General features: G+C 45.2%; 1 protein-coding gene across 16 annotated transcripts in view; it reads right to left on the bottom strand.

The window, feature by feature from the left end:
• Nucleotides 1-18,168, bottom strand: part of robo2 (roundabout, axon guidance receptor, homolog 2 (Drosophila)) — a 252,930-nt gene that overhangs the window by 51,165 nt on the left and 183,597 nt on the right. For all 16 annotated transcript variants that reach the window (XM_047593319.1, XM_047593318.1, XM_047593324.1 and 13 more), the window contains exons 3-5: nt 7,493-7,650; nt 7,142-7,262; nt 6,771-6,909 (exon numbers count right to left, since the gene is read on the bottom strand). In XM_047593319.1, coding sequence (XP_047449275.1) covers nt 6,771-6,909; nt 7,142-7,262; nt 7,493-7,650 — 418 coding nt within the window. The remainder of the gene's footprint in view (nt 1-6,770; nt 6,910-7,141; nt 7,263-7,492; nt 7,651-18,168) is intronic.

Raw genomic sequence — 18,168 nt, 5'->3', positions numbered from 1 at the left:
AAATGGGCAAACATGGGCCTTCTGTGGGTGTCCTGTGGTGGTGGTGGTGGTGGTGGGGTGTTGGGTCCTATGGGTTGAAGGGAGGGAACTCTGTGGATGATGCTTTTTCCAGTCCCGTAGACACTTGAACAGTTTTTGTGTGTGTGTGTGCATGTATCAGGCTGCATTCTGCTGAGGTGACTGCTGCCATTAGTGAGCATCAGGTGGGGGTGCCTGGTCTGGTCTAGATAGGCGATACACCTGAATGCCAGGTCCAAACGTTTCAAGGCAGAACATTGAATTGACACAAGATGATCAATGTTATTTACTTGTGAGTGGTCATAATGTTATGCCTGTGTATTTAAAAGGTGAAACCTCAGCAGATTAACACACATAGGGGAAGGTTTTCACTTACTATGATGACGCATGGACTATATTGGGACAATAAATACGCTTTAAGTAGCTGTTTTAGTTTTTGTTGAGGTTATTCTGGAGAGTTACAAATAGCCATCATTCACAGTGCACATTCAGGGTCCCACAGTCTTGATTGAGCCCCTGCAGCGTGCAGAACCCAGATATGCACATACCGAACAACATTGTTATTGTTCTTGGTCCCGTCTCCATCAGTATCTCAAAACAGAACCTAAGGCTGGTCCGTGACTTATTACAGGGACATGAGCCCAATCAATCTGTAATCAACTTCCCATATGGAATGAGCCTAGATGACAAGATGAGTGGAAATACTCAGGGATAAGAGGCAGTTGTAGCCACACACACACACACACACACACATATACGCACACAGAGGGAACAGTAGCCCTTTATTGCAACTGGATTGGGGGAGAGCTCTGTTCTCTATTAGAAGAGGAATGTAATTGCGCATGTAGAAGGGCTGTGGAAAGGATAGGAGAGCCAAGTTCACCCTGATGGACCCCTCTCTCGTTTTTCGAGTGCAAAGGCACACTGTACACGCTCGCACACAGAGAACAAAGTATACAATCATCCGACACAAATCCACACATATGCAAAGTCATTCACTCATGCGGCGAGATGAGGAGTGATGGGAATGTAAGCAAATGCCAAAACAAAGAAGCACTTTTTACTTTGGTCTTCGGCCCGATATGTTTACTGCACGAAGATGAAAACTTTACTGGACACACACTCCAGATCATATTAGAGGATTTGTCTTTGAACTGTCAGTCAGGAACACAGTTGCCCGTGTTCAGCATAAAGACCTGTGCCAATTCGCTCACATTAAGAAAATCTTATCTCTGCGCAATGATTCAACTTGAGAGGATCTTATCTGCCTCGGCTCTGTGAGAACATGCGAATGGGTTCGCTGGCAGGGAGAAGGACTGTGTGCCAATTCTAAGCACATGAGTCAGACTCCAGATTCACTGAAGGAGTAATTCCAGCTTGCTCTCCAGCCTGACTGCTCTGACACAAAGTCCCCTCTCTGCTCCATTTCATTCTGACAGTCTGATCCAGTTTCACATCATCTGACTGCTACTTTACCTCATCCTGATCAAAGGAGCTGCAGTCTACTGTACCTTGCCCAGGCCTCGTCAACCATAAGAAGGAATCAATTAGCAACAATCGCTGCCCATCTTGCTTTAGTGAGGCCCGTAGCCAGGGCTCTACGCTGGTTCCTGGCTCCGCTCGCCGCTTGGCGGGGTCATGACCAATCCCAGCAGTCCAACTGACATTCAACACCTTAACTCAATGTTAATCATAAAACAGTTTGGTGAGATTCCAGACTTTTTGATTAGGTTGGAGGTTTGTGAGGAAAAATGGTATTCTATCTTTGAGTTTCATATTTAGGAGGAATATAAAGAGTGCAGTCTTTACTTAGTTCACATGGTCACACTTATTCTTTCTCTTTGGAATATTTGTGTATGTATGAAGAACAAATTATATACAAACGCCAAAAGCACTGACTTCCAATTCACACCGATCAGGCATAACATTATGACCACCTTCCTAATATTGTGTAGATCTTCTGTGTGCCTTCAAAACAGTTGTGACACATGAGAGAATGGACATGGGCCTTCTGAGGGTGTCTTGCCGTGTTCTCCATGTTGTTAGTGGGGGCCTTAGGGTCTTATGGATTGAGGGGAGGGGCCCCTGTGGACCACCCCAGATATACTTGATCAGTTTGGGATCTAGTGAATTTGGGGGCCAGGTCAACACCTTGTGCTGTTCGTTCTTGTGGGATGGCTGTTGCCATCAAGGAGTATCATTGCTATGGGGGGGGGGTCAGGTGCCTGGCTCGGGTCTGAGTGGGTGGAACATGTATAAGTAACATCTACAGGAATGCCAGGTCCAAAATACTCCAAGCAGAACACTGAATTGTCACAAGATGTTGTCAACGTTATTCACTTCGCCTGTCATAATGTTGTGGCTGATCGGTCTATATTCTCATTGCAGTTACATGATACGCAGGCTTATACAGTGCAAACTCCCACCTTTAATTTGATGTTATTGAAAATTAAATAGGGCGATTAAATAAGGAAATGTTTAGGTATTTACAAGCAATTTAATAAAAAGACCTGAAAGACCTCAAAATGTGTCAAACTTTGCGTTTCTTTTCATGCATGTATGCATTAAAAAAGAAAATAATTGACACATAATCAATGGCCACCTTACTAATAAATGCTGAAGTATATTATCTATGTTTTTTTTTCTTTCAGGACATTGAGTTCCAGTAGTTTCGCTGTTGACAGAATCAGCGTCAGTAAACGGTAAATATACCCCCGATCATCCCACAGACATTTGACTCACCAGCCCCCTTTACACTCATAAATACCAGATGTATCCACTTATATATCAAGAGAAGTAATGGAGACAGGAACCATAGCCGTCCCTCTTTTCATTCTGCTGAGTTGCAGAGGTGAGAAATCACCGAAACTGGATGGTCAGCATAACACGGGCGCTCCTGTCACACTAGCTTTAACAGCTCTCTCAAATAGAATGACCCACACACCTCTATCATACGCTCGCGCCTACACACACACACACACACACACACACACACACACACACACACACACACCACAAAGGAATTGAGTCAGAAAGAAAGGCTTTTTCTGCTGAATGTTGCAGGGGAGGTCAACAGGGACTGGGGGCCTGAATATAGATGGACTGCAGGACCAAAGGGGCTCTGATAAGGCACAGGAGAGGGCGCAAGGTGTCAGGGCAAATGAGCAGAAACCAAAGAAGGGAAAGACATAGGCCACACACTGAGCTGGTAAGCGGTGGGAGATGATACACGCTTCGCACAAGTCTTTTCACTACCACCATGCACACAGTGGATCTCTTCCACTGTGAGACACAAAGCTGTCTAGTATCTCTTTTCGTGGGGGAAGTTATTCGGTGTTTTCCCCAAAGATTCTGTGGAGACGCTCGACAAATAAACATGATATTGATATTAATCCACATTAAGACATGTTTATAGAAGTAAGTGCCTAGGTGAGAACGGAGTAAACATTAATATTTATACAATTCAGTCAGATAATTGGAGAGCACTGCACTGTCTGTCGTAATGTCGACAGTATTTTGAAATACATGTTGAAATCCACCGGTCTGAAGACAGATGCTGACGGTTTTCCCCGGAGAGGACACACTGCTCATCCATTTGAATCTAATCTTATGTATATTGCTAAAAGAAAAGGGCTAGATTCATAAAGGGGAGGCTGGGTGAGTGGTTTTAATATTACATGTGCTGGTCAGTGATTTTAATCCCGCCTGGAGCACAGGTAGTTGATTTTTTTTTTTTTTTTTCTTCTCCTACCCTGGTAATAATTAAAGCCCCAATTACCTACTGTTTTTCAGCACACTTATTGAGTCTGTCATAATTTAGGTCCTGTCCTGAGAGACACCTTGAGTTTTAGTTTAATTAGCTGAGCACATAGTTTAGAGCTCTGAGTGACAACAGAGGAAGTTGAAAAGGTTTCTCTGACCCCGTGGCAACATACAGCGCTATCGGGGAGCACAGACAAAGGACGGGAGGAAAGTCATTATGGCAATACGAATCCAGAGGCTGGGCAGGTTTAATTTCAGCTGCAATTCCTGTTATGGCTGAAATTAAAGTAATTCATTATTTTGTGGAGGGTAACATGAGGTCCCTGTGAGTAATTTTATCTGTGTGTGTGAACCACGTGTATTTAACAGTTTCATCTCACAGAAAATTACGCTTACTTCAAAAGTGTAACAGACCGCAGAAAGAACCATTCGATAATTTCACGTGACATGCATTTGGCACTCGGCACTAGGTTTTGCAACCCCTTCCTCTCCTCAGAATATTAATTTTGACATTAATTGAAATGGATTTCGATCAATTTAAATGTCCCCTAAACAGATAAATAAATATATTTATTCTGCATCATCATAACGTGACACGTTCATTCATTTTAATTTACAGTTTCTGGCTGTTCACTCTGACATATGGCAGGGTGTAATTTTAATACTTTATCTCCGGGGATATCTCATCACAATATCTACAGAAAAATGGATTTGACCTATTTTATTACGCTACCAAAGACGAGCATCTTGGAGGAGATACGACCGTTCTGTGATTTATTTCTAGTTTTTTTTCTTCTTTTTTTTTTACAAACTCAGTGGAAACAGCAGCGCTATTGTCTTCGTCCTCTAATTGAAACCATTCTTGTGCTGTCTCTATCTCCTCTTCTATCCCACAGAGAGACTGAAGCCACTGCCATCCTGGCGTGCGTTATGTCTATGTGCCAGTGTGTGTGTTTGCCTGGGAGGCTGCTGGAACCACTGAGCATATTAACAACCTGTTTACTCAGCTGAGGCTCCATTTCCCTTCATCCTCGCATACAAGCAGCACACACAGATATCCATAGAGAAACACGGGCATGTAAAGGCAGCGGTAAAGACAAGTTGAAACAAATTGATGGTAAAGAGGAGCGGTCTCGCTAAGTCTCCCCTCTTTCTACAGCTTATCATAGTAATAAGGACAGTGTAACCTTTTTGGATAAAGAGCAAACAAAGGCCGTTCCCCACTGTGTAGAGAACCGCTTGATCTTCTTTATTCCTATGCTAGAGACCAGTGCAGCTGGAGAGGACTCGAGTGCGATGGCACAATGTGGTGCTTTTTTTATTTCGTCTTCTTGCGAGCCCGTTATCAAACTGGAAACTATTCTTGAAAGACAATTTTTACAATTCCTCCGTCAGTCAGAGAGAAGCCCTGTTTGATGTTTATTAAGCGAGGATAAGCGGTAGAGAAAGCCGGAACAGATTATGACTTAACAATACGAGGAGTTTTCTCTTTGGCAGGCAATAAAAGCGAGGAAGGCAGAAAATGTCAGAATTAGAATATTGTCCGGGTTTTTATCCTCCTATTTCGCTTCAAAGCCAAGCCGGGAGAGTAGAACATAGCCAGCAAAACGCAAGTTTTTATGTTCTAATGAGAACCAAGTAGAAATGCCGCAATATTTAATGTTTGTTAATGTTGGCAGTATCTGTTTTCATGTGCATCTTATCCAAATAAGGCTAGACTTCAAAAGGATGACACAGTTAGGAGGGACGCAGGCACATGACACTCATCCTACTCCGTTATAAATCTGCTAATTAGTGTACAAAATGAACTCATTTCCAGAGCCAACTCCCTATCAAAGACATGAGTGAAATACTTTTATGTGTTTGCTTTGGCACGGAGCTCATGTTCCACTGCCCAGTGAACCAAATCCTTATCAGACACAAACAACCCGCCTACGCTCAGCTCCCTGGCTTGCCTTGAGAGATGTCAGGTCCACTGAGTGTATGTTTTATGAGGTGATCCAAGCCGTGTGTGACTGGCCTGCTGGCTGGAAACAGAACATGGTCTCTTTGAAGTCCACTCCTTACAATGACACCGCTGTTGACTGTGAGTCAAGTGACTCACGCTGCAGCAATAGGTCGCCGCACAAGACCCAATAAGAACAGTATCACCATATCATCAGTGGCTTTTTTCAGGAAGTGAGAAGGGCTACAGTTGGCAGTGCGGCTATCGTTTCTGCACAAATTACAGACTTTTGGTGTATTTTCCGAACATCAGTCTCTGTTTTTGCAAGTGTGAGTGATTGCATGCGTCGTGCCTGTGACGATGCGCAGACCGAACGGGGTTAAATGTGCATAGGAGGTAGTGATTATCTTCCAGGTTTCGGAGGTGTCTGTGCCAAGTATTTCTCCGAACAGCTGCACTCGTACACAGACACATGAGGGTCACGTCAGCTGCGATACTCCATCTCTTCGTATCTCCTGTCATTCTATCCGTCACTGCTTTACAACGTGGCACATTTTTCTGCTCTAAACGTCGACATTTTGGCTTCCCGGACCACTTAACTGTCACTCAGATTTAATTGCCTAGCTCAGTATCTGTTTGTCCTCGTGCAGACCCCTTCCTTGACATGACGCACTGTCTCTGATTTCTGGGGCATGGACAGGTGGTGTCATATTTTTCTATGTGTAATGTGCTTTGTATACAGCCTAATAGGGGTATTTATTGCCTCTTGGCAGCCATGGCAGCAGGTGAAGGATGGCAGTGTGAGTTATCATTAGTTTGAAATAGTCACTCGGAATGACATCAGTGCCCCCACAGTTCCTTTGCATTAGGAGCAGTCTGTCACGTCAGTGCTTAACTCATGCACTGGCATGCACATTGGCACGTAGACACACAGACGCGCGCTCGCTTTAAACTGGTTGCTCCCGTTCAACACAGGGGAATAGTAGAAATCATAAGGAACATCCCATCCGTTAAACAGAAAATCTCTGATTTCAAAAGCACGTACCTCCCACGAGGAACATCAATGTCATCTTTCCTCCAGCGTACATTGGGTTGAGGGTCTCCTTGTACCTGGCAGCGGAACTCCACCGTCTCCTCTTCCAAGACCACCTGGTTGATGGGCCTCCGGAGGAAGGTTGGTCGCTCTGCAAGGCGAGCGCAGACGTAAATTATTTCACCATGTCACTTTGTGGCTACACAGTGTGTACGTTACTCCTTACGGTGGCCTCTTCCTATGGAACTAACCACTCATATTCTGTTCACTGGCAGTGCTGCAAAATCATTCGGAAAGAATCTGTGAGAACGCTTGATCGTTTTTGATGGACGTCACACTGAAGCGTCACCAAGTTTCAGGAGATCTGGAGAAATGAAACTTACCAAACACCGTGACCTGCGCCGTCTCGCTGTCCCTTTCTCCGACCATGTTGGTGCCAACGCAGATGTACATGCCAGCGTCGCTCTTTTTTGTGTTGGAGATCATAAGCTTCCCACCTCGAATCTAAAAAGAAAAAAATTACACTTTGAATTTAAGTCTCCCCCATCTCCCAGTTTTCTACACATTTTCTATTTCATTAATAGCAGTCTTTCTAAGACAAACCATTATCAGTCACAAGTGCAGCAACCACAAGAAAAACTTCCCTCTCCGGCTTCCCAGACACTTAAACGTCCACAGCGCTTCTACTTACAGTATTTAACACCATTAGTAAAGTAGATGGCAATTACACTCACAGTTATCCTGTCATCCTTGTCGTCAATTCGCACTTTGTCTTTCTTCCAGTAGATGGTGGGTTCAGGATGGCCACGGGGAGGGACACACTCAAGGATTGCTGGCTCTCCGGCTGCCACCACCACGTCCGTAGGGTTTTGTCTGAAGTCATCTCGCAGCACTGCGTGGAAGAAAAAAAGCGAGATTATAGATTACAGATAGCACAGATGGAGAGCATAGAGTATATTTTAAATGTTTTCATATGTTGTAAGCTGTGTGCACAACACAGTGTGAATGTAGAGCATTAATCTATGTTATTTAAATGCAATGTGCAGCTTCATTTGACTGGGCAAGCACAAGTGAAAGCTAATTGGAGCTAATGGAAATCCCTGTGGAGGACACAGAACAAACAGAGTCAGAATGCCCCGAAGCCTGGTGTCATTCACTTGTAAGAGCTCACAGGGGGGGAGGCAACGCCGATTCACTTTGGTGGCATGTGCACGACCCCTCGTACACACAACCAGATAAGTGCGAACACACAAAAAACAGTGGGAGGTCTGATGAACAACTGGGACCTTGTATCTAATCACCCTCAGGTAGGCCTTTCATCACCGAGATAGCCTCTCACCCTGCACGGTGTGCAGCGAAACACACAACACCAGCTCATTATCGAAACAGGGAGTGCCACTGTCGCACAAGTGAGTGCTGAGATGTGAATGCGGACGCACAAACATTCAAAGTACGTTAAAATAACTAAGAATCTGAGGTGTATTCAGGACACAGCTTCCACACCAATGAGCAAACATAAAAAAAAAAAAAAACACACAAAAGAAAAACAGGGATTTGAAGATATAAACCGTGCTCTTGCTTTCCGGCTGTGTGTACTCAAATATATTTCTCTCTGTTTAATCTAAAATCAGTCTAATCCACGGAGCAGCACTTTAGGAATTTCAGTTTCAGCAGCGTGTCCATCAACGCAGCAGCGAGGGACACATGATTGCTCTGATGGATAAAGGGACTGAGCTTGTTGGGGGATATTTGAAGATGCTTGAGGAGGGCTAAATTAAGGGCAGCACCACAGGTCCTTATGTTAATTCCATGTGGCACAGGGGACGATGGCAGGAAGGGCCGGGATTATAAGAGGGGATAACTGGTCCCTGCGCTCCAGGCTTCTCTCATCTCTTCATTCACTCTTCTTACCCTCGCCGCAGAAAGCCATAGAACCATTGTCTTCTTATTTATTTATTTAGACCGAGGGGAAGCAGAGTGGAGGAAGAGAGGAAGCTTTCAACCCAATTATCCTGGGGATGCACCGAGGTATGGAGTGGGACTTTTGTGTGACATGAATTCAAATGAAACCTTTACACAGGGGTAACAGGAGGGAATACAGAAGAGGTAGAGATAGAGATTTGCTCTCCTGTGCAGGGCTGCCCTCTAATCTAAAGAGCTAAGGCAATTAGTCAGCTCCAGTGTGGCGGACCCCCTGGCCAGGATGGGCATAACAGCCACCACCACTACGCTCTCTATATTTGCATGACAAACGCACGTCCCGCTGTTTAAAATCATAGCCCGGTTTTGGACCATACACAGGCTGTTGTTTTAAAGATCACGTCGGATTTAATTGCTCCTTTCCATTCATTGCTGATTGCACCCATGGGATTCTGTCTGAATCAATTTCCTTTGAAACAGAACAGCGACAAAAGAGACACACATTAGGTGCATCATTATGGCGCATGCTGCGCCATCCTGACTAATCTAATCTAATACCGCACCGTACGTCACGGTAAATGTCTCCCTGCCCCGCGATCTGAGGGAAATGGCGAAAAGAGAAATTAAAATAAAAACAAATAAAAGACAACAGGATTCAAACGGCAGCAAGCAAGCAAACAGACGCACTGGTGAGAGGATCGTGGCTGGCTGATACAACAACAACACTCCAACAGATGCATTCACAAAGCAAATGATGGCCAATCCATACACTATTTCTATCCCTTACTACAAGGCCACAGCCATCAAGGCCAACACGCTACCGTTCATCCACTCCACGCAACGTCTCCACGCTTCATTAAACTGTGATCTTATATCTAGCCTATGTTTGCCCGCAGGCACCTCCGTGGGCCCAACCATACAGTGTCTGCAGCATCATGGCAAGACTAATCTATATGAGACGTATCTGATTTGTGTTTCATTAAACAGATCTGCGTCTTTCAGCAGCTGAACTCTGGCTCCGACTCCGCGGCCCCGTAGGCATCCAGGCCCGACAGACGTAAGGTAATTGCCTTTCTATCCCCCTAGAAACCTTTAGCTCTTCTTCCACCAAAAAAAGAAAAAACACCTCACCTCCCATGGAGTTCCAGCAGGCCGCAAACTCCGCCGCCTTGCTTACTCGCTTATTAATATTTATACGTTTTTACATTCATGCCCCTCTGTTGGCAAGCGCTACATCTGTCAATCCAGCTGCGGGCTAAAAAGTACCCATGTCTGAAAAATATTAATATGCTTTTTTTTTTTTTTCTCCCCCCCTCCTCTTGTACATTATTTATTTATTTATTTCCTAAATATCAGAGGAGCAGGCTGCTGTGAATGAAGGAGCATCAGGCAGGGGGCACAGCGTGGCAAATTTGCTGCTCTTTCAGCTGGCACCGCTTCAACAACCCCAAACTTGAAGGGGAGGGAGTCGGGTTGCAACTTGCACTGCGAGGCAGCCAAAGGGTTGAAAGTAGAGGTCTTTGCCAAAACAAAAACACAAAGGAGACACCCACACACGGTTACTCTGCAAACCAGACTGTCCTACATCGACGGCGGAGGACTGTGCCAGGAACCATTAGGAAGGTCTATATTTTCGAGTGTGTGTTTCTAAGAGCGACTCGGGACACACACACACAAAAAAAAATCAGCTAAATGACAGCACAAACGGCCAGCATCATAGCAGAGAGGTGGCAAGGCAAGGACAGCGTGAGGAGAAATATTTTGTACAGTGCGCCCTCTTCTCCCGCCCAAGATATTACTCACTGGAGGGTGACACTGCTTGTCGGAAAGATTAGTGGGGAGCCTTGACTGAGGCGTCCAGCCTGCATACTGAGATAAGTGCTGACAAACACATTCACCTACAGGAGCGCACCTCGCTTTGGTTCACAAAGGTTGCGCACGCTGCCACAACACCACAGACGTCTAAAACCTACACCCACCCCTCCTCCCCGCTCTCGTTTTTTGACATTCACATCAATTTGATAGACGCTCACCACACACAAAAAAAAGCTGTAGGGCTTGGTAACTTTTTATTTTTTTTATTTTTGTAATCCTGCAAATGTGAATGTTGGGCTATGTTTGAGCGGATGTTATTACTTTTCTTCCCTATTTACTGCAGAACAGACCCTCCGTGCTTTCATGGATATTCTCAGAGGTCAGGGGCTAAGAAACACACAAAGAGATTACAACAGCCAGGGGCCTGGAGCCATACCCCAGCACCCAAACCCACCACCTTCTACCCACACTCTGATTAGAAAATAAACCACGCACACACAAATATCGAGAGCTGTGGAGAGGTAGCTCCGAGCTATAATATCATTTTATTGGAGTGTTTTCTGCGCTTCATCCGGCAGAGTGCTATTACAATACCACCATTTCCCATTCCACCCTTAGAGAAGAGAGGCAATATATATGTCACTTGACAAAACATACTAAACCCACTCTATGTGCTGTCATTGATGTTTTGTATTACTGTTGACGCTGAAGGCAGGAGAAGGATTACGCCGCACTATATAACACGGCACCGGAAGGAGATAGGCTCCATTTGTCTGGATGCGAGCTCTCTTTTCCAGCTCTGACTCCAGCTCATTTGCCCTCCCACCGGCCGGAGGTAACCTCTGCCCCCCGATCCAGATGCAGAAATTACCCCCTCAGCAGGCAGGCAAGCAGCAGGTTCGCACTTATCCCCTATATTCCTCCAGTGAAGGGTTGCAGGTCAGACCAGAGAAACAGCTGCAAAAATATGGCCGTCTGGCAGCGCCCAAGGCTGCGGCTCCTCTGAGAGCTGAATCGAGAGTCTCGTCATTAGCACAACTCGTAGCCATCTCTCTCTGTCAGCCCTATTCTCAACATCATCATGGGTCGTTCTCTATCTTCCTTCCACCGTGTTAGTCCCTCATTTTTCCCCCCTCTCCAATCCCACAGCTTTGTCCTATGCATCGCGTTTCACCCCCGCCTCCGCTCACTTTAACCGGCTTGTCAGTGCTCTCTCCGCTCTGACTACAGATGAGGTTCCTCAGATGAAGCCATATACATGCACCTCCAGTCATTCTCCACAGACCACGGCCGAGCGCGATATGATCTCCACCCACCATTCTCCCTATCTGCAAATCCCGCGCTAAGGGATTGTAAATAACACTGTCACTTCCAGAGATAAGATGCAGGAAATATGGAAAATAGCACAAGTAAAGAGAATCATATGGCTGGAGTGATATTATAGCGAGGGGAAATCACAGGCGGTGATATCAAGCGCAATGTGCCTCCTTAATAGAGCCTCGGAAAGAATAAATAAATAAATTAAAAAAAAAAAAAACGAAAAGACAGAGGCTGTGTGAGCTAGTGAGGAAACTGGGGGATAAAAGGGCAAGACATAACACAACAGAACAGGGGGTGATGAGAGGAGGTCTGATCAAGGTCAAACTGAAGAGGTGGCGAGGGCTGGATGGGGCTGAATGTAAATGGACGGAAGGCATTCAACAGGACTCGCACGGCGCCTCACACCGTGCTCCTACCTGCGATTCAGGAAACAAGTCCAAACAAACATATTTGTTTAAACGGCACCATTCAAAGCTAATTTTTCATACAACACCCCTAATTTGGCTTAACAAGCCCCTGAGCAGCACAGTAATGACAGGAGGACCACATGGGCGATTCTGCCAGGCCCAGGGAAAAATGTGCAGTGAGGAATAATATAATTAACTCTTAATGAACAGCTTCCCTTTTCACCCCTTTAACAATAGCAACACACACACATTCACGGAAACACACACACACACACACACACACACACACACACACACACACACACACACACACACACACACACACACACACAAACACACACTCAATTCAATTTAGCCTAATCCATGCTTTATGGTAATGTATAGCTCATTAAAATGTTATTTAAAAACTCATTAAAATTCACTTGAGGAAGTAATGGCTTCATTACAGTAATATGCTGAAAAGCAAAGAAAAAGACAAGTAAGGACAAGGAGAAGAAAGACAGTAGAGAACGACAGCTTTCTAATCACTTAATTGTGTCTAAACTGGAATACATTTGCATGGTAAATAATGATGCCGCTCTATCCTGCTCTCTATCTATGTACCATTCTCTCTTTGTAATTAACAGAAGCTGCAATTAAAGATGGATGTTGTCCCCAAAAATGTTTTCAGTGGCCACTCCAGTTTTTATTCTGTTGTCATGTTCGTGGTCATGGATGTGTTATTTTTTTATTTTTTTTTCTTCTGTGGAGGGGGTTCTTGGCAAATGCAGACGGTGTGCTGAAACTGGATTTGGCTGATACTGATGAACAATGTGCCCATGGGCCTTTGTGCCTCCTCTGATAAGGCATGATGTTGTGCTGATGTTTGTGCTCGGTCCAGAGTGGACACATTACAGCCGGAAGGGGGAGTAAGACGTGAAGGGGGATCGAGAAGAAAGGGGGGAGGAAGAAGAAGAGGAGGAGGAGGAAGACGGGTGGGAGGGTGTTGCAGATGAGGGCAGGATTGATTTCCTGCCAATTCCAGCACAGACAGAGCGCAGACAGAGGTAGTGAGGCATCATGGTGGAGCAGGTGGGTCTGCTTCCTGCATCGGGTTTAGGAAGAGCGGAGAGGAAGTAAAGTGAGACGAAGAAGAAGAAGAAGAGGAAGAGGAGAAGAGGAAGTCGGGCACTCAGGCAGAGAGGCAAACGTCTCCTGTTAATGTCCTCTCCCTGAGAAACAAGACTCCTGTTGCAGGAGTCTAATATAAACATGATAGATAATACAGCACGGAACGAGCTGGAGTTTATGAGCGCCAAGAAAATGCCACAATGAAAACCGAATCATATGCATTTGGAACATGAAACCGTCTTTATCAGATGTCGACCTCTTGTTGTGATTGGTTTACTCGTTCCTATCATTGTACAGTTCTGAAGAACAACCTTTCCAAGGTCTTATTTTTTGCCCAGGATGAAGATTTAACTATAAATGTTGCTTGTTGTCTGTTTAACCTCATACTCATACTCCTTTTTTTAAATTAGCCAGAGGCTATGTACAGCCATAAATTAAAATAATAATGATAATAAAAAATAATAATAATGATAAAAAACAAATGTCTGCTATCTCCTTCTTCTTCTATTCTGGCTCACAAAATATCTTTAAAACCAAACGGATCGCCAGCACTTTAAAGTGAGAATTGAATTACCATAACTCACAGAAGTTTGCGCTATTGACAAAATTTAAAGTACGGCTGAACACTGGGAAAAAGTTGTGCTTTTGGTTTGTTCTGGGTATAACTAACTTTGTTTTTACCAACAAATTCTTCCAAACAGCTCTCTTTTCCTGGGGCTCCCTGGTCTTGCATCGCTCCCCAATTATTAAACATGTTTACAGCCTGGTTCAAACAATGGTGTTGGTCTTATTTCACTATTCATAACAACCATACGGGGGGTAGTTTATTTTCTAACTCATTTGTTTAGTTTTAAGTAAGTTTTAAAATTCAGCATAACTAAGGGCGCTCCCGCTTTGAGGGACTGGTGGTAGCCTGAGCTAAAGGGTAGAGTGGGAGGTTGTCAATATCCGTCAAGGCCCCCCACGCCCATATTTGGAATATCCACATGTGGATGGAGTTCATCCAACATGTCGACCGCAGGCTCCGCCCACTTCGGGCTTCATTTTCGAGGTTCAGAATCCGATCACGATGGGTTTGTCCATAGCATATACAGTCAGTGGTTAATACCTCATTATTTCTCATCCTCACCGTCTCTCCCTTTCACCTGCTGAGCTGTAGTTAAGCTGTTCAAGTATAACACATGTCATAGGTCCAGCTGTGACACGCAGTCAAACCAAAAGAGAATCTCAATGTTCCGGTGAGCTGGATATTTAAAGTCTGGATCTGAAAATACTGCTTGGTGGTGGTATCCGCCGCTCTGTGTGCGCGTGTGTGTACCTTCAGCATATTTGTGTGAGCTCTGGCCTAATGACATTGAGGCAGTGTCCTTCCACAGGGAAAGATAATCCCCGGGATGCCGCTGAACTGTGTCCAGGCAGAGGGAACGGGGCCAGACTCCCCTCAGAGAACGAGCAAACACACACGGCCGAGCTGAGTTTCTTATCCGGTGTGGCGTTCTTACACGCGCGTCTCCGGTGAAAATGAAACCCCTGCAGCCTAGCCCAGCAGTCCGCTGTGGAAAATCTTCATATAACGCTTAATAGCTTCCCTGCCTATTTCTGTACGCCAGCCTGTTTGCTGCAGATCATTCCGTGTGAATTTTATTGTTTTGCTCTATAATTGGATTGGCAGTAACGGTGAGCGGAGAGCCGTTAGGAGCTTGTAAAAGGTGTCACTCTGCGACGGCTGCCCCGTTTTAATTAAGCTCTCGGCTGGAGTTGAGCAGCTTTTATCTAGCCTGGTCTGACGAGCCCCAAGAGCAAGTGGACTCCACGTTGCACTGTAGCAGAAGAAGGGAGGAGGAGTAAACGAGGTGTTTGCTCCAGCTGTAGGTAGCCCCGGTTTACTGTACTCAGCTGTCCTCCCTCAACGCCAATCTACACGCCTGGACCGAGAAGACACTCAGAGACATCGTAAAAATTCAGGGTGTTTGTGTGTGCCATTATTGCGCCTCCTCCCTGTGCTCATTGTGACAGAGCCCCACCCATCAGCGGTGTGCACTCATGTGTGCACTGGTGCAGATGCAGAGGCAGCCCCGCAACATGGCGGCAGCAAATGGGTACGGACACGAATCTAAATGAACACAGCGGAGCACCTCTGTCGCCGGGTGCGATCTCTCCCACACGCTGCTGCTGCTGTAAATTCTGAAACTAATCCCACTTCACTGTCCTGCGCGTGTATAAATCTGTACACGGGGGCCGACACTGTAGGCAGCGCTGTATGTCGCATAATGATTAGAGGGGTGTTCATCACGGTCTTTCCTTGCCTTCCCCACCCCTACTCAACCCTCCTAATGGCCTTTCCAGATCATCTGTCCTTCAATCAATACTAGCAGAAAGGAAGAATCCCACACCTAAGGACACTTTGTTCCCCCACTGTAGATCACAGGTGACACATTTTCCATACCGGGAATCACCCGGTGGTTTTGGATCAGAACCTTACAGAGGACTTTGAACCAGTCCTGATATCCATCAAATGTTAAAGCCTGACCATTTTCTAGGTGGGTGGCTAGGGCGGGAGGTGATACAGCGAGATTTGTGAGCGGAGGGAGGCTGAATTCTGTCAGCGGGGTGATCAGAAAGCAGAAGAGGTGGGTGTTAAATCATACACAGCCTTGATGCAGAGACATGTAAAGAGATTTATAGATCCCTTTATAGATCTTAACTCTTGGGGAAGAGCAAAAACTAAACTTAATACAGAGATGACCTTTTCAACAGCCTCACACATTTATATATATGTCATCTCTGTGTCCCACGTGTATATGTGTAATCGGTTCACGATTAAGGGGGGGGCGCAACATTTCCCCATCTAGTCAGATCCTGCATTTGAAAAATTCCCCCACTCGCATCATCCCGAAGATGCACCTTATACTTTAGGTGCGACTGCTGAGGCATGATTGACTGCTGCACATAACATCTAAATACCTGGAATAAATTGTTGCTGTGCCGCTGCCTGCTCAGCAAATCACTGCAACATTAGGCTCACCTAAGTACTACGCACTCAAACACACACAAATTACAATTTGAAGTGTCTCTGCTGCAGAGTCTGTCAGTTTGTATGGAAAGCATTTGCCCAGCACGCGGCAGAGAAATGCACCAACAGCACTAATAACCACCTGATCACTCTATACTTCAGTGAAATGGCAGGAACAGCACCACTATGCAGTTAATTGAATTTGCTCGGATGAAAAAATACTACAAGACAGGAAGGCCATAAATGGACGCGGAGAAGATTTACCGTACAGCTGAGTCACATGTTTGTGTATTTAAATGTAATGTGAAAGACGTCGAGATGCAGCTGAGATGCTCTGACATTAACTGGCATTCAAGTGATTTATAGAGCCATATCTTCTCTGGAGGAGCTCCACGCCCGTATCACAGTCCAGCTTATTTCACAATCCAATCCATGTTAATTGCAGTGCAGGGGAGTAATTGTCTTAGTTCCACCTGTAATCAGCTTACTGTCTTCATGCAGCTGGATGTACCTGTACACCAGGCTTATGTAACCTGCAAGGTAATGGGCGGGATTTCATTCATTTCAGGGCACAGAGTAAAACTGGGGATACTCACTCAGGTAATCTGGCCTGCTGGAAGCATCAGTCTTTGTGTAATAACCCTGGTGTGTATGTGTGTGTGTGTGTATGTGTGTGCGTGTGTGTGTCAATCCATGCTCATATTATCATGCAAATGGAAAACAATCTGAAACACACCACTGGCTTCCATGCTCAGGATCAGTGCAGAGCGCTGCGTCTAAACCATTCCCGTCTTGGCCCTCAGCCTTCCCTTTTTTTTTAAATCCGCTCCATTTCTCTCCTCCTGCTTTATCCCCCTCTTAAATTTCCTGAGACACCACATCAAACAAGGCACGTGAAACAGCACTGTTTCAGGCTGCGCCGGGCCCGGAAACTTGTCCGATATATTTCTGCAGGCTGCGGAGTCGGGGAGTTAATTATTTAGGCAAAGAAACAAAGCTAATGAGGCATCTTCTAATCTAAAGCTATTTGGAGGTCTGTCAACAGTATTGACTGCACTGCAGATAGGATAAGATATCGTTGGAGGGCACTGATGACCTACATAGCAAGGACAAGACAGTGGCTCAACAGCAGCACAGCACAGTGATCCCACAACTCTCCAGGGCAACGATTCTGCAGCAAAGACAGAACAGTGAAAAGACATCACATGTGTGTTAGTGCGCGCGTGCGCACGGCCAAGCATTTCCACTCCCACCCACGCGGTGTCCTTTATCTCTACAGCTTTCATATGACCCAGTGGAAGAATCCAGTTTGCAACCAGCTTTCAGCTGCTATCACCACTAGCTGCCGGGCAACACACAATCAATATTTGGATGCTACCTGGCAATTAGCTAATAATTCAATGAGCGGAGACCCACTGAGGCGGAACTGCTAAAGATAGAAGGTGGGAGAGGAAGGGGCGTGGTGGGCACGGCTGTGACACAACACGTGTTGTTAAAGATGTTCGTGTCTGATACAGAGTCTAGTCAGAGCAAGAAATCAAATGTTTTTGTTTTTTTTCTCAATTGTCACCCCACGATAACAGCAACAAGGATATGTTACTCGAACATAATTGGGATGCACACACATTTTTAATTTGAATGCCTATGATTTATTTTTAAGAATTGACAGAATAACTCCTGTGTAATTTACTAATAATAAGCAATATATCTACAAACAGGTGGCATGGAGGGATGGCTTACATTAGTTTAAATGAAGTATACCAAAGAAATTAGTATTTAATGAAAAAAATCAGTTAGGAAATAATATAAAAATGTTATTTTTGGC

Source organism: Mugil cephalus, chromosome 9, assembly GCF_022458985.1.
Source record: "Mugil cephalus isolate CIBA_MC_2020 chromosome 9, CIBA_Mcephalus_1.1, whole genome shotgun sequence".
Taxonomy (NCBI): Eukaryota; Metazoa; Chordata; class Actinopteri; order Mugiliformes; family Mugilidae; genus Mugil; species Mugil cephalus.
The sequence above is the reverse complement of the archived record's forward strand: the minus strand, read 5'-3'. Positions and strand labels throughout refer to the sequence as shown.